This window comes from Cervus canadensis, chromosome 3 (assembly GCF_019320065.1).
Source record: "Cervus canadensis isolate Bull #8, Minnesota chromosome 3, ASM1932006v1, whole genome shotgun sequence".
Taxonomy (NCBI): Eukaryota; Metazoa; Chordata; class Mammalia; order Artiodactyla; family Cervidae; genus Cervus; species Cervus canadensis.
The window spans coordinates 43,291,616-43,318,632 of record NC_057388.1 but is presented as its reverse complement, the minus strand read 5'-3'; the positions used below and the strand labels follow the sequence as shown (position 1 = coordinate 43,318,632).

The 27,017-nt window shown below is 41.9% G+C and overlaps 1 protein-coding gene across 6 annotated transcripts in view; it reads right to left on the bottom strand.

Annotated features, from left to right (window-relative positions):
• LHFPL3 (LHFPL tetraspan subfamily member 3) overlaps window positions 1–27,017 on the bottom strand; it is a 613,796-nt gene that overhangs the window by 131,197 nt on the left and 455,582 nt on the right. The window contains exon 4 of one of the 6 annotated variants that reach the window (XM_043463008.1): window positions 9,715–14,153. The exons of the other annotated variants lie outside the window; for them this stretch is intronic. Coding sequence (XP_043318943.1) covers window positions 14,131–14,153 — 23 coding nt within the window. The 3' untranslated portion in view covers window positions 9,715–14,130. Of the gene's footprint in view, window positions 1–9,714; window positions 14,154–27,017 lie in introns of those variants that run through there. 6 annotated transcript variants of the gene reach the window in all.

The following is a 27,017-nucleotide window of genomic DNA, read 5'->3' as shown; positions in this document are numbered from 1 at the left end:
TGTCTAGAGCTCAAGGCTCTGCTAGACCACTGATATTCTCAGAATCTCTCTGGTCTCTCCTGGGACAAGCAGGAACTTCTGAGACCCTATACGCCTCGAGCAGCCCTTGAGAAACTGGAAGCATATCCTTAGGCCCATCTGCCTGATTACCCTCCCTCAGCTCTGTATAGTCTGTGGCTCAGAGGCCAGATGATATGGCTTTCTGCACAAGGCTGGTGGTCTCATAAAGAGAAGCTGGGGCAAGGTCCTATCTATTCTGGGGCCTCCAGAAATTATTTGGAGCTTCTACTATACTTTGACTCCTGTCCACTCCCTGGTTCTGGTCTCAGAGTTGGGTGTGTGTGTGTAGAAACTCCAGCATCTCAACTGCTACACACTTCTCCAATTCCTCCTTCATGTACTCTCTCTGGCCAATAAGAAAAGGAACTAGTTTTCTAAGAATACTCAAAGAGGTAATTGGGTAGGTAGGTTGATGGTGGGGGTAGGAAGCAAAGGTTTGAGTGGGAGATAAAGGGCCATTTAGTTCAGCTTAGATTGAATTTGGGAGAAGGCAACGGCACCCCACTCCAGTACTCTTGCCTGGAAAATCCCATGGACAGAGGAGGCTGGTAGGCTGCAGTCCATGGGGTCGCTAAGAGTCGGACACGACTGAGCGACTTTACTTTCACTTTTCACTTTCATGCACTGGAGAAGGAAATGGCAACCCACTCCACGGTTCTTGCCTGGAGAATCCCAGGGACGGGGGAGCCTGGTGGGCTGCCGTCTATGGGGTTGCACAGAGTCGGACACGCCTGAAGTGACTTAGCAGCAGCAGATTGAATTTGAGGTGTCTAAGTGCTGCACTCTATATGACAGCAAATCTGGAAAACTCAGCAGTGGCCACAGGACTGGAAAAGGTCACTTTTCATTGCAATCCCAAAGAAAGGCAATGTCAAAGAATGTTCAAGTTACTGTATAATTGCTTTCATTTCATATGCTACCATGATTAAGCTCAAAATCCTTCAAGCTCGGCTTTAGCAGTACATGAATCGAGAACTTCCAGATGTACAAGCTGGGTTTCAAAGAGGCAGAGGAACCAGAGATCAAATTGCCAATATACGTTAGATCATAGAAAAAGCAAGGGAATTTCAAAAAAATATCTACCTCTGCTTCATTGACTATGCTAAAGCCTCTGACTGTGTGCATCACAACAAACTGTGGAATATTCTTAAAGAGACGGGAATACCAGACCACATTATCTGCCTCCTGAGAGACCTGTATGCAGGAGAAGAAGCAACAGTTAGAACTGGACACAGAACAACAGACTGGTTCAAACTGGGAAAGGAGTACATCAAGGCTGTATATTGTCACCCCACTTATTTAACTTATATGCAGAATACATCATGTGGAAATCTGGAATGGATGAGACACAAGCTGGAATCAAGATCACCAGGAGAAAAATCAATAACTTCAGATATGCAGATGATACCACCCTTATGGCAGTAAGTGAAGAGGAACTAAAGAGCCTCTTGATGAAGGTGAAAAGGAGAGTGAAAAGGCTAACTTAAAACTCAACATACAAAAAATGAAGATCATGGCATCTGGTCCCATTACTTCTTGGCAAATAGATGGGGAAAAAGTGGAAACAGTGTCAGATTCATTTTCTTGGGCTCCAAAATCAATGTGGACAGTGCCTGAAGCCACAAAATTAAAACACATTTGCTCCTTGGAAGAATAGCTATGGCAAACCTAGACAGTGTATTAAAAAAGCAGAGACATGACTTTGCCAACAAAGGTCCATATAGTCAAAGCTATGGTTTTTTCTAGTAGCTATGAATGGATGTGAGAGTTGGACTATAAAGAAGACTGAGCACCTAAGAATTGATGCTTTCAAACTGTGGTGCTGGAGAAGATTCTTGAGAATCCCTTGGACAGCAAGAAGATCAAACCAGTCAATCTAAAGGAAATCAAGGCTGAATATTCATTAGAAGGACTGGTGCTGAAGCTAAAGCTCCAATACTTTGGTGACCTGATACAAAGAGCTGACGCATTAGAAAAAATCCTGATGCTGGGAAAGATTGAGGGCAACAGGAGAAGGGGGTGACAGAGGATGAGATGGTTGAAAGGCATCACTGACTCAACGGATATGAGTTTGAGCAAACTCAGGGAGATAGTGAAGGGTAGGGAAGACTGGCGTGCTGCAGTTCATGGGGTTGCAAAGCGTAGGACAAGACTTAGCAACTGAACAAAAACAACAGGGTATTTCAAGGGGCTTCCCTGGTAGCTAAGTGGTAAAGTGTCCACCTGGAGACATGGGTTTGATTCCTGGGTTGGGAAGATCCCCTAGAGAAGAAAATGGCAACCCAGTTCAGTATTCTTTCCTGTGAAATCCCATGGACAGAGGAGCCTGGCGGGCTATAGTCCATGGTGTTACAAAAGAGTTAGACCTGACTTAGCAACTAAACAACAACAAGGTATTTCAAGACACCCTGCACTGGCCATTGGAAACAGGATTTGGAGCTCAACAGTGGTTGTGGTCAGAGTGGTTGATTATGGGTGGTCAAAATAATAGGAGTGGATGAGTGTAAGGAAGAGAAGAGAAGAGGTTTGAGAAACAGAAGCTGGGAGGATCCTGGGAGGGGGTGTTGGATAGGTAGGAGGTGAGTTCTCCATCCTGCTTGACAATGAAGCCTAAGATCCCACACATACATACATACCTATATATTCATACAGATCCATCCATTCATCCATCCATCCAGATCCCAGAGAACTTGATGCCTCTTGGAAAGCTCACAAAAACCTACTTAAGCAGCAATACAAAGTTCATTTTGCCTTTCAATAAGAGAGAAGTATATCTGGAAAACTGAGATGTAAACTCAATAATCACTGAGCAAAATTCTCAAAGGGAAGGCACTGTCAGCCTTAGGCTTAAGAACATCACTGGTTGAGGGACAGCAGCCTCTTCATGATCTGCCTTTGTAACTGTTTAAAATTTCAACTCACTTACAAAACAGCAACAAAGGACAAAGCCTAGACCTGGTGTCCTGAGCTCACAGAAAAGGAAGGCCACCTGGAAGAGCAGAACAAGAGACTCCAGCACCAACTGTTGTGGGTCAAGAGGTCGAAGGCTGCCAACACAATTGCCAGGAAAGTAGACGGAAGACAACGCCTGGAGATCAAGACAGCCAAGTTTATGCCTGAGCAGCGCCTGCAGGGTGAGTTGTGGGAAAGGCAAACTTATGAAGGGCATTAATCAAGGTAAGAGCAAAAGGAAAATGAGGCACTTCAGGGCACAGTGTGTGGGAAGCAAGGGCGTGATGGAAATCATTAGGAGAGATGCTGGGACTCCTTTGCCCAGCACTGTCTGATTCTAGCTCCTAAGGTTAGATGCTGGGATTGTCAATGCCCAAGGGTGGTCCTTGAGGAATCTGATTCTTCCCTATGGTGTCATGAAAAAAGTGGGAGCCCAGGGTCTGGGAGCTTTGGGATGCTTTTCTCCCTGGACTAACTATTAGGGGAGGACTGGGTGGGACATAGGCCATGCATCTCATGTTGACCAGACAGACCCACGAGGATCGTTTGTCAAAGGGAAGGGAATCTCTTCTTGAGGTGAGGCTGGTGCAGCTGTCTGGATGTGAACATGCTGTATGTGTTTCCAGCACATGTCTGAGACTCTACTCCCATCCAGACGTTGCTGACTGCAGCATCAGCCAGCCAGGTCCAGAGCCCAGAGCCCAGACCTTCTGGCTTCCAGGCCAGTGCCCTTTCACAAGCCAGTAGACAGCCCAGTAACAATTTATGTGCCTGACCATTTTCACCTCTGAAATTATGATAGTAAAAAATAGCTCTAAAGCACAGAATTTTAACTGCATTTTAGAATAGGACACAAAAAAGTTAAACTATGAGCACCTTGTCACTGAAATCATGCCATGTTTTGAAGATTATGACCTAATCAAAACTATCCAGATATGCTGTTTTGGAAGCTCTCAACAACCAGACAGGGTGTTTTTGAATGCAGCAATATAAATCATCTATATGAGGGAAAACCACTGACTCTTAAACATTACTCTCAGGGGGAAAAAAAAAATCATCCTCCTAACCATTCTCAGATTATATACCAGGGAATTCCATATGATTCATTATATACCAGGGAATTCCATATGATTCCAACCAGTTAATTTTGAACTGGTTAAAAAAAAAATTTCAACATATACAGGTCAGAGTCAATCCAAAAGGAAAAAGCAGTGACAGAGACAGGAGTTGGTTTTAAAAGTTTTTTTAAGAAAATATATTTGAATATACGGAAGAGGTATTTTAATTATTAATCACTAAAAAATTTGAGACTTTTCTTCTGTTTTATTTTTCATTTGACAATAAAGCTTTCACCAATCAGAAACTATCCACAGACTTTATAGCACTTACCTTTTTGGTACTAGGATAGCCTATATTATTTGCCTATTTGTTCATATTTTAAAAAATGCTGACATTTTATAAACAAGGGAATTAACAGTGAATGATGATTACCAGGGTTTGGGGGAATTAGGGAGATTTTTAAGGCTACAAACTTGTAACCAGTGGATAAATCCTATAGATCTGATACACAGACAATACCATATTACAAACTTCAAAGTTGCTAAGAGATTAGATCTTAACTGTTCTCACCACAAAAAGAAATGATCATTAAGTGATGGAACATAGATGTTAGCTAATACTATAGTGATGATCACATTGTGATATATAAATATATCAAATCAACATGCTGTGTACCTTAAATTCATACAGTGTTATATCAATCCCATTTCAATAAAAAGCCAATTATATGATGAAATGGTACCAAAATTATACTTGTTTGGTTGATTATACATTAGAGCAATAAACACTGCCTATGTGTAGTAATATATACATATCAATTAGCAATACCTACATATTTCACATGCATTTCAAAAACTAAAACTTATTTTAATAAATGTAAGACTTAAATTTTTTTTTCTATGTTGTAGGTTATTTTTTCCATGAATACATTTCTGATCCTAAGTAACTGTTTATATGAATTCAGATTCCCTTCATTTGAGTAATCCTTTTTTCCCAAATCTCTTGAGTAATCTCTTTAATTAAAAATACAACAGAAAGTATATTCTTTTTTTTATTTCTTATATGCCAGGCATATATTTATGCCCTTAAGATCATTAGATTATTTAAAAGAGACAAATTAGGAATAATCTCTTTCTCTCATTTCCCTTGAGGACAAGAACCAAAACTGGCAGCTCTGTCTGTAGAAGGGGATTCTCGGGACAATGTTTTGTTTTGTTTTGTTTTTCTGGCACAGACTTGCTCACCCTGGTCTGCTCATAGTAACTGATATGTGATACTGATGTCCACCTCACCTGGCCTCCTTACCTAGGACAAGACCCCAAGAGCTAACATTAGCTGCTGCCACAGATGTTGTTTATAGAGGTATCAAGGACAGATATGTTGGAGTAGAAAAAAAGATCTTAGTGGGTTTTAACAACAAAGTTTATTTCTTGTTCATCTTCACATGAGTTGGCTGGGGGCTCTGCTCTATGCTTCTTTATTCAGAGACGTGAACCAAATCAGCAGCCACAATTTTGAGCATTCATTTGTCTCGCAAGCAGAACTAAAGATAGGTCTTGAGGCATCACATTGTCTGTTAAAATTGTCTGGTCTGGACAATACTCGCTACTCATTGACTAGAACAGTGTCATGACCTCACTCAATCTCTAGGAAGCAGACAGGACAATCTCATCATGTGCCAGGAAGGCGGGAAGCCAGAAACACTTGGTGGGCAGCATCAGTGATTATTATAGTCACTTACACAACATGCATTCACTGTCTCCTTCCTAGGAGAATGCTGACTTTGATGAGTTATCTATCTCTCCCAGGCTGCCCATGGAGTTAGGCAAAGATGACCCTATTTCCTATTCCAGGAATCAACCTTGATGTATTTAAGTGAATCGAAATAATCTCAACCTGGTTATAATAGTTCAGGAAGGAACATGAAACATAATTCAGGCCAATGAGATGGAGTGAGAGGTCATAGGGCCTTTGGGGAAAATTTCTTCTCATTTTTCTGGGACAGCTTCTAGGAATGACTCCCTTGTTCTCTCTGGATATGAAAGAGAAAGCATGAGAGCCCAAATGCAACTTGCAGCTATTCTGCGACCAAGAGGAGAACCAGTTTCAGAAGGAGTTGACACTGAGGTTGGCAGAACAGAGAGACAGAAAATACCTGGGGCCCTGATGAAATAACTGGCCTCTGGGTCAGCCAAACCTAAAGCCTATTCTACCTTTGGACTTATAGTTATCTTATCCAAGATATGCCCTTTTTGTTAAAGCCACTTTGAGTTGGATTTTCTGTTACTTGCTGCCAAAAACATCCAAACGGATACATCTGCTTAACCAGGTCTCCCATCATATCCTTCCTGCTTGATCTGTAGCCCTTGACTCCAACCTGGTCTTCTTATTCGTACCCTGCTGGCTGTCTTTCTCTCTTGTCACAGTTCACTCAGATATAGAATATAAATTTGCCTTAAATTCCCAATATCTTATGGATTCCTCCCCTTGCTTTCAACTTCATGACCATCATATGTAGCCTGCTGATATTTTACTTTCTGCCTCCAACTACGTGGACCGTTTCTGGTCTTCCTTGATTAGCAGCCCCCCACACCAGTGCTAAGAAGGACACCAGCTTCTTGAGGACATTTTTGCTTCTTGAAAACATGTCCTTTGTATTGTTAAATTGTATTTTACCTGCACAGTGGTTGAAACTAAAACAGCCTACCTGGTCAACTGCTATCCAATACAAAAGGTCAGCAGAGTGGTACCCCTCCTCTGTCAGCAGCACATACTATCAAAGAGCTGCCAGCCTTTTGATTTAATGACTTGTTTGAGTCCTAAATTGGGGCTGTGCTCCCAAGGCCTCAGCCATCTGATTTAAAGCTGCCACTGGAGCATCCCATCACATCTCATACATGGGCTGAAGGGTGACGTCAGAGCCCGTTCCTATGGCGCTTGTCACAGAAGAAGGCAGAAGCCCCAGCGCTCAGAGAGCAGGGATGTGCTTTTAAGGCTCAGGTGTTAATGGGGATATTTTAGGAGAATTCTAATAGGACTGAAGCTAACACATCTTGTATGTCTCCCAGCCTGGCTCATTTACCACCATAAATATAAGAAGCTGTGCCAAGACAACTTACCTCAAGTAGTTTTGGAGAAGTCAGGGATGAGGCAGAGCTGTGAGTAATCTAAGAAACAGAAATATTCTAGGAGCTGTCAGAGTGGAGGGCCTGGTGTGACTGGTGACTGGACATATGGGGTCTGAATTGGTCCTTTTCTGAATTATTATACTTCCCCAAACCATACCATGAAAGACCTGGACCTCTTAGATTTACTGTCCTTGTATTTAACAGAGATGATTCCAAAGAGATCTCTGGCAGATTCTAGGAAAATACTCAGAGACTGACAGTTGCTTTGGGGAATAAAGAGACAGCATGTGTCTGCTTTTTTCTCCCTATTCCTTTTCTTTAGCTCATTTTATTGAGTCATGCAAGGCTTTCACTAATACAGTTGAGGCTTACAAACGGTCAGAAGAACCATTGTCTTAATGAACAGCATTTAAGGAAGAGAGGAAGAAAGAAAGGAGATGAGGGGCAGGGAGAGAGAACAGAAGGCTGTTATCTCGCCCTCTTGGCTCCCTCTCATCCAGAAGGCTGACTTTCCAGTAGTAGAAAGGAGGATGGGTCAAATTATGGTAATTAGAATCTTATGTGGCAGCTCATGATTTGCATTTCCTTCATTTTATTGTTTCCCTTCACGTTTGCTGGAGGATGAAATAATACACTTCTATGTTTGTACCAAAGGATTATTCTTGGGACTCAGAAGAGCGATGGCCATCAGTGAGCACGTCTGGCCTGGTTTCCCAGAATGGTTTTCAGGAGGACAAGGCAGGTGGCTTAACAGTATCAGGTGACCTATCTATAGGAGAACTTGAGAGACTTGAGAAAAGGATCATGAGATTTTTAAGAATTTCCCTGTGTGCCCAGGTGCTAATTCATTTGATTGTACATTGGATTATCAAAATCATTTATTTTTTCCTTTTGGTTCTCTACTAAACATGTTTTGCCTTCCAAGAGACTCAAGTTATAGGAAAAGCCCACAGGGAATTAGGTATAGCTCATTTTCTTATCAAAGGGAGGTTGCAGTCTTTTCTTCTATCAATACAGCAAAGACCTTCCAGCCCAGGCCCTGGGCTTTCCCCATCCATTGTGAGGTGTGATTGGCAACTTCTCACTGATGATAGAGACTACCAATTTTCCCTAGCTGCCAGTCACAGGTCACCTTCAAGCTCACTTCATACTAAATAAGAAAGGAAAGAAAGTGCTTGAAACACGAAACTGGAGGATTGGTTGGAAGTTCCTATAATATATTTTAACAGAATCACATTTTCCAGCAGCTACTTTTGAGAAGAAACTATTAGAGAAACATTGGTTTTTGGATGTAATATGATCGCAACATCACTAGTTGTGGGATGAACATCTGCTATTAAAAGCAGGGGCCCACACTGACAGCCACCTGAATTCTTCATCTTTGCTATCAACACGAGCCCTGTAGTTCCAATCATTATTCTACATCACTCCCCATGCAGAAAATTTACACAGCCTTCAGTTCATTCCCTCTTCTGGGAGGCCCTGTGGCAACTTTGTCCATGTTCTGATTATTATTCGAGTCACTAATAGCTGGAAAGTGAATGCTCTGCATTCATCATGTGCCAAGGATGATGGCCTGAGAAGCTTCAGCACTGGGGTCATTTGGTCCACTTTTTCGTTTTGCACAAGAAACTGGGGCTCAAGTGACCTCCCTCAAATCTGTTGGTTATTTAGAGAAAATTTGGCAAGAGAATGCAAAGGTTTCTTAATGTAAATGCCTTATTAAAGTCTAATGTGTACTGTACTTCTGTAGTAAATGTAGAAAAGTATGCATATCATATATGTTAGCTTAGTGAATTCACAAAGCGGGAACACCTAGCCAGATGGCACCCAGTTCAAGAAACAGAATCCATATATCTGTACTCCCTTCCCAACAATATTGTGCCCCCCAAAGATGACCTCATCTTGACTTCTAACACCCTAGACTAATTTTGTCTGTATCCAGACTTTATATTAACAGATCCCAAAGCCTTTAACTCAGGGCTCCTTACTACTAGAGTTTCTTTGGAAGAGAGACACCTTCTAAAGGAGATAACATAAAACTTTAGCACTTTGAAAAATGATGCTGGAAGGAGAGCCCAACTTTATTCTGAGGTCAAATTTCCATCATATTCTAGTCAACAGTGCTACAATCTTTCACAGTTAGGGAAAATGCCACTATACTGGGGCCAAGTTGCTAAAAAAAACAAAAAACAAAAAAACAAGACAAGCCTAAACCTGCTCCTGTTCAATCAGCTGTGGAGTGCAGGGCCACCTAGTTTCTTCGTGGCCACTCTGATGACAGATATAATTCTGTAAGCGTAGGTTCTAATCATTCTTTGGAAAAATTTATTACCTTTTTGTGGCTGCTATTGACTTTCACCCTGACATATTACTCTCCTTGACAATATTGCTTTTTCATTGCTGATCTTAGTAGATCCAGAGACAGATATGTCATTTGAGTACATTTTGAATTTCTTCACAATGAACAGCCAACTTTCTAAGGCTCATTTCCTATAATGCAATGTTAGTCTTTTTGTTTGTTTTCATTTTGATTTAAACACTTAGTTTCTATGACAGACATTTACCATCCTTCCTCTGTTTTCTCCCCTTTCTCCAGGAGGTAATGAAAATCTACATGCTTCACTTACCATCCAGTTGTACAGCGGACTGCAACTTATAAATGCGAGCAAATAGCAGGGTCTGAGACAGACTAATGGTCAACTCACAAAATATTCGTGAGACTTACATCTTTGGTCACACATCCCTTTTTGCATAGTCAGAAACTTTTTCCAAAACAGTTTTTTATGTGTGAAAATGTAAGTGGCGAAAGAGTCAGTCTATCCGCTGTTCAAACTTTTCAGCTTATCTGTGGATCATCTTATTTTTCTGCCCTACAAGTTACTGAATATGGGAGAAACAGAATAGATTCTCCTTGTCTAGTAAATGAAGATCAAGTTACAGTAGTAGAAACAAGGCACGGGATCAAAGTGCTTGGGTTTGCTCTTCAGAGAGCGTTTTACACAGCCTGTGCCTTCTTCCCCAGAGGCAGCAGGACTCTTTTGCCACTTGAGTCCTGAAGAACTCTGAAAGAGCCAATAGTGGACAAGCTATTTAGTTATGGATTGTACCATGTAAAAGTGAACTGAAATAAGTAGCCATGACAGAAATGATTAACTCATTTGTAATTGAGTTTGGACTCACAGAGAATTCTAGTAGTTTTTTATTTCAAATGTGGAAGAGAGATGTTATGGTTTCTAGGGAAGAAGCTAGCTATAGATAGTTCTTCCCTCAGGTTAAAAAAAATTATAGGCTGCAAGTCTTCAACTAATAAGGGGACTAGAGGCATACACTTCTATCCATTCTCCTTTCCAAGATGTCTCCCTATCCACTGGATGGTTGTAGGCCCTCTTGCCTTTGTGGGGTGAAGGAAGAGGGAAAAGGGAAGTGGGAGAGAGGGCAAGAGTGATACAGATGGGGAAATGCTCTATTCTTGACTTTGAATGAGAATGTGATGTTTTCCTTCCATCAGCAGTATGGAAACTTTGCTATTTTGAACTTCTTAAAGATCCAGTATCTTTCTATAATCCATTGGGAGACTGGGAGTAGGCGAACTCTCTCAGAAAAGCCCTCAGGTTCCTGAGAGCATAGTATCTCAAGGAAGAAAAACGTGAAATCATCCTGTAGCTACTACTGAAGACTTGTAAAAGCTAACTGTCAGATAAAGATTGTCCAAGTTTGATAGGCCAGGTGAATCAGACATAGCTGCCTTGGAAACCAAGAATACCAAGGCTCTGCACTCCTGGGAGAATATTATTTCTAATCAGGCATGAAATATATCCCTTAAGATGCCTGAAAGTTAGAAACTACCTCCATCTTTGATTGGCAAAAGTGGCAGTAGCCCAGAGAAGTTGAGGACTCCAAGGATGGCAAGGCAACCAGCAGTTCCGGCCATGCCGCCAAAGATGCAGGCAGGTGGGAAGACTCTTGAATTGTAGGGATCACATGGCTGGAAGCTAAAAATATCAAGGAGCCTGTGATGTAAGGCTGCCAGAAAGTCTTTCTCTCTACTTAACTCCATGATTAATTGAATCCTTTTTAATTATGCCAGAAATAGCCCTGTCAATAGAAATGTTGCCCAAAGGCTCAGTGCCCAGGCTTTTGAAATGTCCTTTGTACTTCTCTGTGTTTGTTTTGAGCAATGAGAAAGCTTCTCTGATGCCAAGGACGTCTAAGCCAATGACATCCTCCCCCTTTTACAGATCATATCATGACAGTGATAACTTCGTTACTCAAGAGGAAACAGCTCAGAAAGACTGTTCCAGTTACACCAACAAGAAGCATGGAAAAAAAGGGAGCAGGTTATGGCAAAAATAACAGAATATCAATCAGAAAATCAGTGGTAAAGCCTTAGATTTGTGGAAGATCTAGAAAGTTCAAGATGCTCTACCCACACTTTCATGTCAAAAATGCATAGAAAAACCAATAACTTGATACTTAAATGTATATATTTCAGTGTTTTATTGATATGAATTGCTTTGCTTATTCTTTTTTGATCCTTATTTGAACCTCGGAGATAGAAAGGTATATATTAATTTTGTATACAAGGACAATGAAGCTCAAAAAGATTATGTGGCTTCTCCAAAGTCACAAATAATTAGGAATCTTGTCACTTAGTAGTCAGTCAGATATGAATTTCAATGCACTAGAATGTCTTGTTCAACATATTTCAGAAGGGTGAATTCTAGAAGATGGGCTCGGCATCCTAACATAATCAAAGAATTACTCAGATTACTATAGCCTGAACCATGAGCTTCAGAAGGAAAAGAGGATGTGCCCACACGTGGCTTACAATCTAGTTGGGGAGAGTGACCCTGAAATAAGGGATGAACAAGACACTGCAAAACTGGATGGTATCAAAAAAGCAAGCAAATTCCAGAAAGGATATATATACATGGCCAGGCAATGCTGGCAGGTTTTCAGGTAGGAGGCAGGATCTACAGGAAAGAGGCACTGTAGAAAAGTAGTACCTGTGGGGAGACCAGTGAATGTGTGATTTGGACCCAGAGAGCAAAAAGGCAACTTGAGGAACATTTTGATTTTAAGTTGTGTACAAAGAGATTTTGGAATTTGTGGGGAGAGCTGCCTTGGGGTGATGAATAGGTCAGAATTTTGTTGTTCAGTCACTAAGTTGTGTCCGACTCTTTGTGACCCCATGGACTGCAGCATGCCAGGCTCCTCTGCTCCACTATCTCACTGTAGGGTTTGCTCTATTTAATGTCCATTGAGCCAGTGATGCTATCTAACCATCTCAACCTCTGCTTCCCCCTTCTTCTGCCTTCAATCTTTCCCAGCAAAAGGGTCTTTTCCAATGAAAATAGGTCAGGCTACAAGGACTCAAATCATTTAAAGCTTCAGGATAAATTTCAACACTTGGAATTGCATGTGGAAGCAGTCATGGAGCCAGGCTGGAGCACAGAGCCCTGGTGAGCACACAAAGTCCATCTGGTTTACGCTACTCAGCAAAGTGCCATCACCAGCTTTCTTCTTGTCTTGAAAGGCAGTTTTGAATAAAAAACCTAGCAGGGTAAATCAGGAGATTCAGAAACCCAGAGACATACTTGCCTGGATGACAAATTCTACAATATATAAAGTAAATTCAATGCTTTCATGTTACAGAGAAGAGAAGAGCTCCTAGAAACAGTTAGGGCCTACAATCAGTCAGAAAGTTGACAGAGAGTCTTGTCAAGGCTTCACTCCTCCATTGAGATGTGTATGGAAGGGAATTCTCTCGATAAATATCTAAGTCAGCCATAGCCACCTGAACCCAGGGCTGGTAATAGTCAATGCTGAAGACTAATACTTTTAGGAAAATCATAGTTTATGAATACATGGCTACATTAGGTAATTTTTCTGTTTTTTTTTTTACTACTCAATGATTTGAGTTGTCCAAACCCATTTTAAGGTACATATGGATGTAGTAGAAAACAGTGGGAAAAGAGTAATTGATGCTTGAAATAAAGTCAAAGCTTTTTACTTCTAGTAGGCTGGGCAGTGGGACAGGACGCCAGAATCTATGTTTTTATATTAATTTTATTTCCTTCACGGTGGCTTCCTGTGCAGATAGTTGAAGGCTGGCTGGGAACATGGGAAACCCCAGAAACCCAATCCATGTAAAGATAGCCCCTTGGCTATCCTCTTTTCTCTGGGAGTTCGCTATCCTTAAAATTCACTTATTCCCTGACCTCTGTTCTTAGATCTGTGCTAAGTTCTCTCCATGTATTCACTAAGAACACCATGTGCTTCTCAGCTGTGGTGTGAGAATGTACACGTGTGTGTGTGACAGAGAGAAAGAGACAGACAGAGACAGACAGACAGACAGGGAGACACAGAGACAGGGAGTTGGGGGTGAGGTAGGCAGAATTAAATGGTACAGGGTGGTTACTGGCTTCCAGAGTAGTTCTGGAAGGGAAGCTGTCATGAGCATGTGACGGGCTGTGAATCCCAGCCTTTACTTTGCCCCTCTCAGTTCCCCTGTGCTTTTCATACTGGGAGCATCTTGGTCTATTGGCTATTTTGAAGTTTAAAGACATTTTTTAAAGCATAGTCTATAAATACAAGAATGGCATTCAACCAACAGGCAGCAATTGCTTTCCACACCAGCAGAAGTTGGATGTGTTGGATTTAGAGACACAGTGCTTTCCTAAAGGAGTTTTCCAGGGTAATTCTGGCTATAATTTTTGTTCTGCTGTTGACTTTCACCACAATTACCATGAGCAAGCAGTCCTGCCCAAGAATGTGAGAGAGAGACTGGTGAAGGTGAAGAGAAAGTCAGAGGAGGTGGGCAGTACAATTTGGACGCTTCTTTCACAAACACCTCAGGAAAATGCCTCCTTGCCCATGAATGGCCACATCTTCATACACTGTTGACACAGTATCTTTCTCTTGGGCTTCAGCAATTCTCACAGCATTCACCTGAAGAAGGCAGGGAGAAGACAGCCTTAGCCTCAGTAGAAACGCAAGAAAGTCACGGTACCAGCTGGCCTTAGTCAGTGAGAAAGCATTAGACTTGGAACTCCAGGCTCAGTTCATCTTCTCACATACATAATTTAAGCATAAAATAGAGTACTATGAGCTTTCTCAACAGTGTGAGAGCAAAGTAACAGGAAAAGGTTTTATAGTCCCATTGGATAAAGCCCTACGGTAGATTGAAAAGATAAAGTGTGAAATGGTGTGTGGAGAGAATGAGCAAAGTTAACGGAGTCAGTCTGAGAGGCTGCAGCTGACAGGATTTGGGATGGAGTACCTATGATGCCTTGTGGAGGACAGTCTTGAATAGTTTGTTCATATCTCTGGATACACACACGCTGAGCTCCCTAATAGGCTGTAGGTGATTCTGTTCTGCATTTTAGACTATAAACTAGTTGACCTACATCATGTGTCAGAGATTATAAGAACAGAACCAAGGAAATGGCTGGGAAGGTTCTTCATCAGGGAGTTAAATTTCCTATGTGTGATCAGAAAGAAATGGTTTCTACTCCTCCTATGGTACTGTACACAATTTATCAATACAAAAGCCTCACTAGGGATAGATTGCACTGCCCAGGTTTTAAAAATTCAGTGGAAAAGAATGCAAGGTAGATAACCATTCCAAATCTATTATTCTCATTCTTTCTATTGTTTTAGGACATGTGACTACCCTGGGAATGAGCTAACATTAATTTCTGGCTTCACAGCTGCTGTGTTCCAACAAGTTACCCAAATTATACTGAAAGGAATTACAAGACTCTCCTGTACTTGAAGGAGCTTCCCTGGTGGCTCAGACAGTAAAGAATCCGCCTGCCAATGCAGGAGATGCGAGTTTGATCCTAAGGTCAGGAAGATCCCCTGGAGAAGGGCATGGCAACCCACTCCAGTATTCATGCCTTGAGAATTCCACGCACAGAGGAGGCTGGCAGGGCTACAGTTCATGGGGTCACGAAGAGTCAGACACAACTGAGCAACTGACCCTTTTACTTTCCCAAACTTGAAGGGCAGAGAGCATAAGATGAATAACATGAGGCTTCAGTGATGATGGTGAGGGCTTCTGAGTGGTTGTCTGTGCAACTGTGAGAACAGCCCCTTTTAGAAGTGGAAGAGTACGTGCCACAATGCCCAGCAATGAAAACATATACAACAAAACAAAGCATAAATGTTAGGTGGCTTGTAATAGCAAAGATCTATCTGAATAATCATATACTGCAGTAAGGCTGAGAAATATACAGGGTGCAGTAAGAGAATTTTCTAGAACTATCTTGGTCGAACAATACTGGGCTTTTAGAATATATTACATTGTTTCTTTAAAAGTTATTTTTCTAATAGCACAAATGCATTCATATAATCTGGGTAATTAAACTTAACTGTGTAACCAGAAAAAATGAGCAGAATTAACTGTACTAACCATATATAACAACGTTATTAGGCATATAAATCTTCTGTTTAAGTTTCATACACTGTACACACTCCTGCTTACACACACACATACACGTCTTCCCCAGGATCATGAACCTTCATCTCACCATGTTATTCAGTATGGCACCTATTATCTCAATCCCTCTTTCTCCCCTACCTACAAGGAAGTAATAGTACTAAAGATGTTGATGAGGTCTGTTAGTAGGAACACATGCTAAAGTAGCAGAATAAGAAAGTTCATTCTATGATAACAGTAGTGGCCATTTATTAGGCATTACATATGTCTCGTATTGGGTTAATCACTTTATATATCATCTTGTCCAAACTTTGACAACTCTATGAGGTAGGTATTATTTTTAATCTTATTTGGCAGATGAGGAGACTGAGCAAATAGCAATCTACCTATAGAAGATACCAAAGTTTGGCTCCTAACCACTATACTACTTTGATGTTGATGATATTTATTATTGTAATTCTAAATATTGCGAGCCAGTCCCTGCTCCTGCCTCTTTTCTTGTGGGTATGTGAACTTTGTATAAACATTTCAGTCTGTAGTCAGTAGCCAAGCTGGCTGGACTACTGTGCTCAGGGGGGAAGTTTTTCAAAGTGAAATTGTTCATACCTCATCCATATTGCTCCTTTGTAAGTTTTCATCTAATATCCATGAGGCATGAGTTGTTTCCATGAAGAGAAGTTGGGGGTGAGGGAGAGTTTGTTCACACAGAGGGATGCAGACCTGGAGTCAGAGATGGTGGGGGACCAGAACACAGGGGCACTACTGGCCCAACCAATGTTTGTGAAATAACTCCATAGGCGATAAGAGTCCATGGATGTGCTCACAGGGGTTAAAGCCTAAGCAACCTTGCTACATAATGAGATATGCCCTTCAGAAAGAAAAATTTGGCACTATTGCACAGAAGGGACTTCTTGGAGGAGCAAATGGAGACAAGGAAGAAGTTACTGCCATAGTCCACTTGAGAGATGATGTGGCCCTGGGGAAGGAGAGCAGTGTTCAGATTTTCAAGACATCTCTAGTTTGAGATTAACAGGGTTTGGATATCAGTGTGAAAGAAGGTTGGGAAAATATGGACAATATTAACCAAGATGACAAGGAGGAGCTTCTTTATTTCCTTGCATGCATGCTAAGTCACTTTAGTCATGTCCAACTGTGTGACCCTGTGGACTATATAGCCTGCCAGGATCCTCTGTCCATGGGATTCTCCAAGCAAGAATACTCAAGTGGATGGCCATGCCCTCCTCCAGGCAATCTTCCCGACCCAGGGATTGAACCCTCATCTCTCACATCTCCTGCATTGGCAGGCAGGTTCTGTATCATTAGTGCCACCTCGGAGAAGTTAAATAAATGAAAATCTGGATATGCTGGATTTGCCAGACCAGTGGGACAGTCAGCTGGCAGGGTCCACTGCGTAGAGCTAGAGCTCTAGATGCTCACTGACTTAATATATCTATTGAGCACCTACTTTAGCTCCAAGCCCTCTTTTAGAGACTTGGGCAAGAGCAGTGAATAGTCATCATCATGTCAGTGTCTGGTAAGGTCACAGGGGTGGCTGAAATCCCGGGAGTGTGAGACAAGCAGAGAGGATGGCCAAAGATGGAATCCTAAACAACCTCAACAAGCAGAGGACAGGTGGGAGAGGAGAAGGGGGCAGCGAAGGGAGCTGAGAAGGAGTGGTGACAAGAGCAGGAGCACACAGTTTTAGGTGGAACAAAGGGAGGGAATCAGGTCTGCTTTTTAAGTTTAAAAAAATTTAACGTGCTTAAAAAACACACAACCTAAAATTCATCATATAAACTATTTTAAGTGTACAGCTCCATGTATTAAGTGTATTCACACTGCTGTACAAAGGATTTCCAGAACTTTTTCACCTTGTAAAACTGAAACTCTATACTCTTTAAACAGTTACCCATTTCCCTCTCCCCCAGCCCCTGGTAAGTGAAGTGTTAGTTGTTCAGTCGTGTCTGACTCTTTGCGACCCCATGGACTATAGCCCCTGCTCTGCACTGTCATGGACTATAGTTCCTCCATCCATGGAATTCTTCAGGCAAGATACTGGAGTGGATTGCCATACCCTTCTCCAGGGGATCTTCCCGACCCAGGGACTGAATCCCTGGTCTCCTGCATTTCAGGCAGATTCTTTACCGTCTGAGTCACCACAACCCCAGATCCTGGTAACCAACATTCTAATATTTCCTGCTTCTATGAGTTTGATTATTTTAGATTACTGATGTAAATGGGATTATACAGTATTTATATTTTTGTGACTGGCTTATTTTCTTAGCATAATGTTCTCCAAGCACATCCATGTCATAGCATGTGATAGGATTTTCTTTTTTTAAAGAAGAATAATATTCCATTATATGTATATACCATATTTTATTTATCCATTTACCTGTAGACGGATGTTTGGGTTGCTTCTACCACTTGGCTATTATGAATAATGCTGCTGTGACACAAGTGTGTAAATACCTCTTGGAGTCTCTGCTTTCAATTCTTTTGGATATATTCCCAGAAGTAGGGTGGCTGGATCATACAGTAGTTCTACTCTTAATCTTTTGAAGAACCACCATACTGTTTTCCATAGTCTACTTGGTTTTTGATAACCCTCTCTAATTCTGACTGGGAAGAATAGAAAAGAGAGCTATTTTATATATTAACTGTGTGTTGAGGAGAATACATGTATTATCTCACATAATACTCAAAACAACATTACAAAGAGGTATTATTACCACATTTTGCAGGAGATACAGAAACAAGAAGTAGTCTATATAGCTAGTTAAGACGTGGGACTTGACTTTGGGTTGCTCTGATTTTCAGATATAGCCATTTTGTTGTTATATTTCTAAGAAGAAGGGTTCATTTTTTCAAGTTTCCTATTGATTCATGAACAGTTTTTCATAATTTGGGGAGTATTTTGTGAATCACATAGTCACACTGAAAAGGATCAAGAGTCAGTAATTATACAGCCACTCTGATAACATGGGCCCCAAATTCTCAAATAGTCATATCCTTCTATGCAGAAAATAGACGCAGTTCATTCCTAGGCATCACCAATAGTACTCCAGGTTAGCACTACACGAGCCTCTCATCTCCAGCTTGCTGTCTGCATTGTACCCAGTTGCTGTTATTGTGCAGAATTAATGAATAGTTTGCAAACTAGCATCACTTCTGTGAAAGTTGATGGACATGTTAATTCTACATTATTTAGATTTCACAGTTGCATGACCCAGATTCTTCTTTTCGGCCAAATTTCCAAAGATTCAGGCATTTTAGAAACTCCAGTAACACAGTGCATTAAAATGCAAGCAATGGAGGAACTGGCCACACAGAGGCAGGATGATGATGAGCCTGGTTTATCTGATTGGAGGGCTAGAGTCAGGTAGTCTGTTTTTGGGATTTTAAGTTGATTCAACAGTGTGCATCTTTCCTCTCTGGGGTTTTATTAAAGTCTTTTGTAGGCACTGTACCTACTCAGTGTCTCCTTTCTGTTAGGCAAGGATGAAAGCATTTACTTGAAGCCTAATCCTAGCTGCTCATTACCAATTTCCTCAGTGCATTAACTCTCTTATTTTTGGTGCTTGTAGTCTATCTTTCTAAAAGATCATTATGCACACTTGGGTTTGAACTCTGGCTTCACCACTTTTTATTGAGCTACTAATATGACAGGCATTATGAGACAGCAGTAAACAAGATAAAGTCCCTGTCTGTGGGAGCTCAGAGAGAGCCCATGGGGCTTAGCAAGTGAGGAGGCAAGGACACTGCCTTGTGACCAGGAGGAAGCAAGGGGCCTGTGGACACGCACGGAAGAGATCCCGATTCCAGGAGCCAGCTGGAGGGTTATGTTTGGGAAAGCTGCTTGGACAAAGTGTTGTCTAAACCAGTGTTTCTCAGATTTTATTGCACACTAGAATCACCTGAGGGGAGTGTTAAACAGAGATTCCTGGGCCCCATCTTTAGAATTTCTGATTCAGTACATTTAGGGTGGGGCCTGAGAATTTGCATTTCTAACAAGTTACCAGTTGATGCTGTTGCTACCTACTCTGGGGCCACATTTTGAGAATCACTTTTTAAAAAAATTTAGCTGCACCAGATCTTATTAGTAGTTGTTGCACGCAGACTCTTTGTTGTGGCGTGCAGGCGTCTCTCTAGTTGTGGTGTGCGAGCTCTCTTGTTGTGTTGCATGGGCTCAGTAGTTGAGGCACACAGGCTTAGGTGCCCCACGGCTTGTAAGATCTTACTTCCCCAACCAAGGATCAAACTGTACCCCCTGCACTGGAAGGCAGATTCTTAACCACTGGATCACCAGGAAAGTCCCAAGAATCACTTCTTCAAGCCAAGATATGAAGGAGGGTGAAGATGGAAAGAGTGTGTGTGTATCTGTGTGTGCACATGTGTGCTTGTGCTCACCCATGGGGGTAGATGAAACAAAGGGAGTGCTGGGTAGAAGTATTCCAAAGGCTTGGTGATAAAGAAGGCATGCCATGCTTGGGGACATTAATGCTGTAGAGTGTAGAATGTAGGAAGTGCTGAGAGGGAGGTGTCAGCAGTGACCCATTACAAAGGACTCAGTTAGTTGGAGTCTTGGTGGATTTATACAAGGACAAGGATTTGAGGCAAAGGAGTTGAAGATGCTGACAAAGAGGACTGAAGTGAGGGTCAGAAAGCAAGTGATGACAGATAAAGTCAAGCCTGAGGGATCAAGGTCTTGATCAGTTTGAAGGACAGAGAATGGATATCTGGGTTTTTTTACCCCCCCCCCCCCCCGCCGCCCCTTTTTTTTCTGGAGGCCAGAGGTAATGGCAGAATCCAGTATCTAGAGTGGGTGACTGAAGAAGCAAGGAACTGAAGAGCATTAAGCAGACGAAATCAAAGAACTGAAAGTCCACACTTGTGTGCATGATCACTGATAAGCTCTTTATGAAGGTGGCAGGGCTTGAAGGTGAAGGAAGACTGGGGAAGCTGATCAAATGCTCAGAAAGCATGCAGGTCCAAGAGGCTGTAAATTACAATGATGAGGGACTGGGAAAGAGGAAGCTTGGTGACATAAATCTCAAGTCTTTTTATTTTTTGTGCCATTTTTTTAACCTGGGGGTGCCAGAATATGCCCTGGAATCTGCACTCAAAATCAAGGAAGGCAGTGTCCTTAAAAGGCTGTGGGATGATGAGCAGGAGCTTCAGAATGGGGCTCTCAGGGCAGAGCAGGACTTTGGCTGAGGCAAGGAGGTGGGGGAAGATCCAGGGAGGAAGTTGAGGGAGTTTTTTTTTAATCATAGGGGGGAAAAAAAGGAAGACAGTGTGGAAAGTCAGATGTCCCTGGCATTATGGTGGTTCCAGGGTCTTTCTGACAGTGGGAGTGGGACCCCAGTCTGGGACATTGTTATGACTCTCTCCCATCCAGCGAGTCCTGGTTCCCATGAAGGGAAAGCATGAACACTTGCTCAGGAGGAAGAAGTGGCCACCAGTGTGGAGGTGGGATCTCGTTGCTCAAGGATGAAGCCACATCTATACAGATTTGCAGAAGACAAGGCGCACTGGATCCTGCAAAACTTCAAAATTCCTTCACTTATAGGCAACATTATAAGTTATGAAATAAATTAAAGATTACTTTAAAAACAACAAATTTCCCTGGAGAAGGAAATGGTAACCCACTCCAGAGGGAAATCCTATGGACAGAGGAGCCTGCTGGGCTGCAGGTCCATGGGGTTGCAGAGTCAGATGTGATTTTGTGACTAAGCATGCATGCATATTTGAAAAAATAATTTAGAATATAATTATCTGCTTTTCATACATTTTCTGAGAGAACTATATGGCATAAAATTGAAAGTTGACAATCAATAACCTGTAAGTACCTAATTTACCAGATTATTTCTTTCTTCCAATTACTTCTGTAGAACCTTAAAAAAAATTTGTATTATATTCCATAGTAACAAATAACCGGCCCTACCTTAGTTTTAAATTTGTTTAAATTATCCTGAATATTATAGCTTACTGGAAAATCTTTCTTATAGTGTTTTATATTTCAATATTTTCTATGTAAAGCACATTATAATAGATTTTTTTTTTCAAAATTGAAAAAAAAAACAAATTTATACTATTTTGAAGGATTCCACTTAGGGATTTTAGTCATGAAACTGTGCTGCAGGGATGGATTCTTAGAATCCATGATAAGAAGCCTATGAACTGCTGTCAAGGCAGACTTGTTGCACATGTCTGTTGAGCTTGTGTAGAATCCATGTTTCAGAAGAGATGAAAAGAGGAAGGAAATGAAAACTAGTGATCAGGAGCTCTAGACTATAATCTGTTAAACTATATTTTAGGTACAGATGATACAGAAAATCAACAAGACATCTCCCTGTCCTTAAGCAGCTCCAAGTTTAATGAGATAGACAGATGAGTGAGTCCACACTGATTAGAGACTCTGCTTATGTGGCACTTACTAGGCCCTAGTGATGCTTTACATGTGTAACTTACTTTATCATCACAACCACCCTATGCAGTTAAGACCTATCATTATTCATTCTACAGAAGAAATAAACAAAGGCACACAGATCATACAGTTGATAAGCGGCAGAGCCAGATCTTGAACCCAGGGAGTCAGGCTGAAGACAGTGCTCTACCACAGGAAGCTGCCTGTAATTATAGTATGTGTGAAAATAGCTATAGAAGGCTCATGAATAGGGAACAAAAGAGGGAAGGAGGGCTCCCAGAGGACATAGTGGCATCTGAATAGGCCCCTGAGAAGAACAGCTCACACTTACTGAGTCAGGCATTATGGCAAATATTCTACATAAAATAATTCCATTGAATTGAACCCTCTTGACATCCCTCTGTGGAAGCTTAGTTATCATCATCCCCATTTTAGAGAAGACGACACTGAGACACAAAATGCTCATCACTGGCTGCACGTTTTGGAGCATATTTTGGAGACTGACTTCACTAAGGCAATCTGGTGCCAGAACCGGGACACCCAGCCACTGCACTGCAGGTGCCTCAGTCCAGGAGCTCCAGAGGGCAGAAATGGCAGGTAATGGTGAGAGGGGACAGGGGCCTGGGGCAGAGGGAGTGTGTTGGCCAAAGTAGGAGGAGGTATGTGTGGGAAATGCCCTGAGGCTAGCGGGTTCAGGGACTTCCTGCAGGGAGCACACAGCTGGGAGACTGGACAAATGCAGAGTGAAGGATTTTGATTCCACTTGGGAATGAGGATAATTGTTCCTTCCACAGGAATACACAGAGCTCAAGAGTGCCTCTTGGATAAATTTGTGAAGTGGTGAAGTCTGTGGTTGGTGTGCTCCTGCCTGCCCCCTCCCCACACCAAGCATACATCCCTAACTCATGTGACCCAGCAATTCCAATCGTCAGCTGATTCTGGCTCAGAGAGGGAATGGTTGCGCAAGGCACTCAAGCCCGAGGTGGGTATGGTTGCCAACTCTGCACAAAGTTGTGGGAGAATGAGCTACTCACAGTACTGTCGGGCTGCTGGTGACTCGAGGAGGGACCACAGAGAGCCCACAACTATGCAAATCTAAACTCAGCCAATCTGGTTTGAAGCATGTATGAAGGACATTGTGAGAAGTATGTGGGCTTAGGCTCTCTCCAGCCATACCACCTCTGGCTCTGCCACCCTGATAGGAACCTGGTCTGTTTCCTTCTCAGTCCTTCCCCAAGATAGTGTTCTAGACCCAGGAAGCTGAGCCCAGGTTGTTATGGAAGGAGCTTGGGTAAGCACTGCCTGGGCAAGGAGAACAGATTAAATACATGCCAGATTCTTTCTAGACGTCAAATCTAGACAGGCCAACAAGCATCTAGGGGAGAAAGGCTGCTGAACTGATTTATTTAAATTACAAGAGACCCCCATCCTCTCTTTTCCTTTCACTGGGAGGAATTTCTCAAGAGAAAGTGATTTCTGCTGTTTCTGTCCCAACTTTGCCTCTAGCTCAGTCATTCAGATAGGGAAGGAGAAAGAACAAGTGGTTAATCTACAGCCACTGAGCCGCATATCAGTGAGCCATAGAGGATGGTGCAGTGGTCCCCTCAGGTTCTGCAGAGTAATTAAATAAGACAAGTGATGTGATCAGGCACTGGGGATTTCTGGGAACACTGCCTTTGGGAGTTTGGATCAGGGCAAGGGAATAAATAGCTGCAAAGGACAATAAGAAACTGTAAACATAGCAACTAGAAGGTATCTTCAGGAAAAGCCTCGCGGCTCCTCATTCCCATCGGACCCCGAGCCTGCAGCGCTCCCTGACTCAATACCACAGCAGCAACAGGACTGATGGGCCACGTAGGGATTCTGCTAAAGGACTTCAGGGCTTATTAGAGTGCCATTCCTTGCCAACTTCTTAAATCCTGTTTTCTAGGAGCCCCTGGAAGCAAAATACCAAGTGCTCAAGCCTGAGGTCATCTCCAAACATATCAAAGAATGTTCAGAAGTGACGGTTTAGTCACTAAGTCGTGTCCAACTCTCGCGACTCCATGGACTGCAGCCCTCCAGGCTCCTCTGTCCATGGGATTTCCCAGGCAAGAACACTGGAGTGGGTAGCCATTCTCTTCTCTAGGGGATCTTCCTAATTCAGAGACTGAACCCAGGTCTGAAGAGGGGACCACTTCAGGCAAATTCTTTACTGACTGAGCCACCAAACAATGTGCAGAGATCCATTAAAAATCATACATGGAACACTGTTCCTTCAAGGCAGAGAATAATAACAAGGGAGGTCGCTTCTTTCTCCTAAGATCACACCAGAAGTCTGTGGGGCTATATTTCACTCTCTGCATCTCTTTCCTTTGGCCCAGACAACTTGAGACTCCTAGAGGTCATGGCACTCAGAATCAGACTGCACAGTGCCCTCTGGATGATGCTGGAACATAATGCTCTTTTCCAGCAAGGTTGTCTCAGGACATAGTTCACTAAATTAAGCATCATTTTATTTCTCAAATGGAGCTTTTTGCAGATGAATCAGGAGTGAGGGGTGTTCATCCATAAGTAGGTGTGTTTGTTCCCTTTGTTATAAAACCTGTCACAGATTTTTACAATGTGGGAATAGTTGCCCTTCAGTCTGGCAGCCCACCCATCCAATGTGATCTTCATAGTTCTACATGCTGTAAAATAAGAAACCAAACACTAGGGAAATTCTCAATGAAAATGCAGCATCTAACTGTCAATACAAATATTTGGGATGTTAAAAAAGCTATTTCTTGTTGGATTAAGACCACAGATTCTCCAAGTGTGGACCCAGGACCCATAGATCCATATGACCTATGAGTTTGTTAGAAATGCACATCCTTGGCCCCACCTCAGACCTTCCAAGTTAGAAACTTCAGGGTGAGGCCCAGTGGAGCAGAAGGCTTGGAAGGTGGTTTTGGTGTGTACTGCTAGGTGAGAACCACTGGTTTACACTGACCTGAGAAAAAGAGGGAGCAGGCAGGGGGGCTCCTGTGCTTGAACTAGACTTCAGGGCCTTTCAGACACAGGCTGTCTGAGCTTGGGAGGAAGGGAGGGAAGAGTGATGACTTGGCAGTGGGAGTGGGGAGACCCATAGGTAGTCTGGTAGCATGCATATGGAGTATGAATTTTTAAAATTTGCTTTATTTGACATTATAGTCATGGCAATAGGCTGAAGTGTCATATTTCCAAACACACTTTTCTTATCAGTATAGGCACAGAGTTACAGCTGTAGCCTGGGTGACTCTGGACTCACAGAGATGACTTCCTATCATGTCCACCATGATGAAGCCTGGATGTTCTCAGGAATGCCTTTAGAGCTATATCCACAGGATTTATGTACCTCTTTGGCTTTAGTCGGATACTAACCAGTCTATACTTTCACCCTCCACTAGGAAATATGGACAGAGGTGATTTTTGAAATTATATTTTCTTTCTTTTCTTCTCAACAATGATTCTAAGATTCTGATACAAATCGGATGCACTTTAGAGTACATATGGAAAATCAAGATTTAAGAAAAATGTAAACATGCATTTTTTCATATTCTGGTAAGCTGAGGAAAAAAAAAAAAAGGATGGGAAAGACAGTTCAGAGAATCTAGAGGAAGAAACCCTGAAGAACAAGCCTTTTAGCCAAGAAAAAAGATTGTTGGTTGTTGGTTACATTCAGAAGATTTGCATTTTTAAAGTTAATGACTAAAGTAATAAAAGGTTCCAGTTAAATTATTACAGTGACTGTTTGCTTCAGGGCAAGCAAAAAACCTTTGAGGTTTTAAATCACATTTTTCAGTCTGGCAGGAAAGGGTATTTTAAATTCCTACAAACGATTTCTTTAATCTTTGTAACTTTTCTCTACCTGGCCCCTCATTCTCACACCCCTGGCAGGCAAATGAAAAAAAAATTATACAAAAGAATGTTGGTATTTGGATACAAAGGTAGAGCTGAGGCTTCCTTGGAGATATCCTAGGTTAATAACCTATAAAAAATTGGTAGCTGTATTTAATTGCTTAAAAAACATCATGTTTTGGTTATCCTGTTTTTGAGCTTTGGTGTGATCCAACCTTTGACATGTGCATTGACAATGCGGCAGGATCCTTAAAATTGAACCTGCCCCAGAAAAGCCCAGTGATGTGCTGTAACTGTAACACCAGAGCTGACATCTCAGCATTTGCATCAAAGAGGCAGGGCAAGTGGAAATTTTACAGTACAGTTCTGCACTAATGCATAAAGATGCCAAGACTTACATATTTTGCCTCCTGAATGAGGTCTTTAATCCAGCATGCTCCTTGTACTGCAAACAGAGATCCTCAGAGCAAAACTCCATTAAAGAGCATGATCAGAAAGAACTGAATGTACAAAAGTTTTTGAATAAAACAAAACATATCTCAATGCCCAGAATATAAGTAATCAAAGCACTCTTTGTCAACAAAGCCCACCTTCTGGAAAAGCATTGGGGCCTAGTGATGGACATTTGCTTAGAGGCTTTACTGAGGTTTAAGCCCTGGAAAAGCAAAAGGTTTTATTTGACCTCAGATTGCAAAGACTCTTTCTACACTATCTGAATAAAGGTATAGAAGTGAACAGTAAAGTGGCTGGAACTGGGCTCTGGCGGCTGACTGACTGGGACCAAATTCTGACTCCATTGCTTATTAGTTGAGTGACACTGAACAAGTTATCTAACAATCTTTTGCATTAATTCCTTTATTTGTACAATAGGGCCAACAGCAGTATCTAACTCAAAGTCGGGGTTGGGTAATGATGTAAAGTGCTTAGAACCATGGCTGGCACATAGCAAATTCAATAAGTTCAGCTTCTACTACTAATATTATTTTAATTTTTATGACTGAGAGTCCTGTAAGAAGATGAAAGAAGCAGCATTACTTTCTTCCTTTCTTTCCTCCTTTCTTTCTGTCACCGTTCTTTCTTTCCA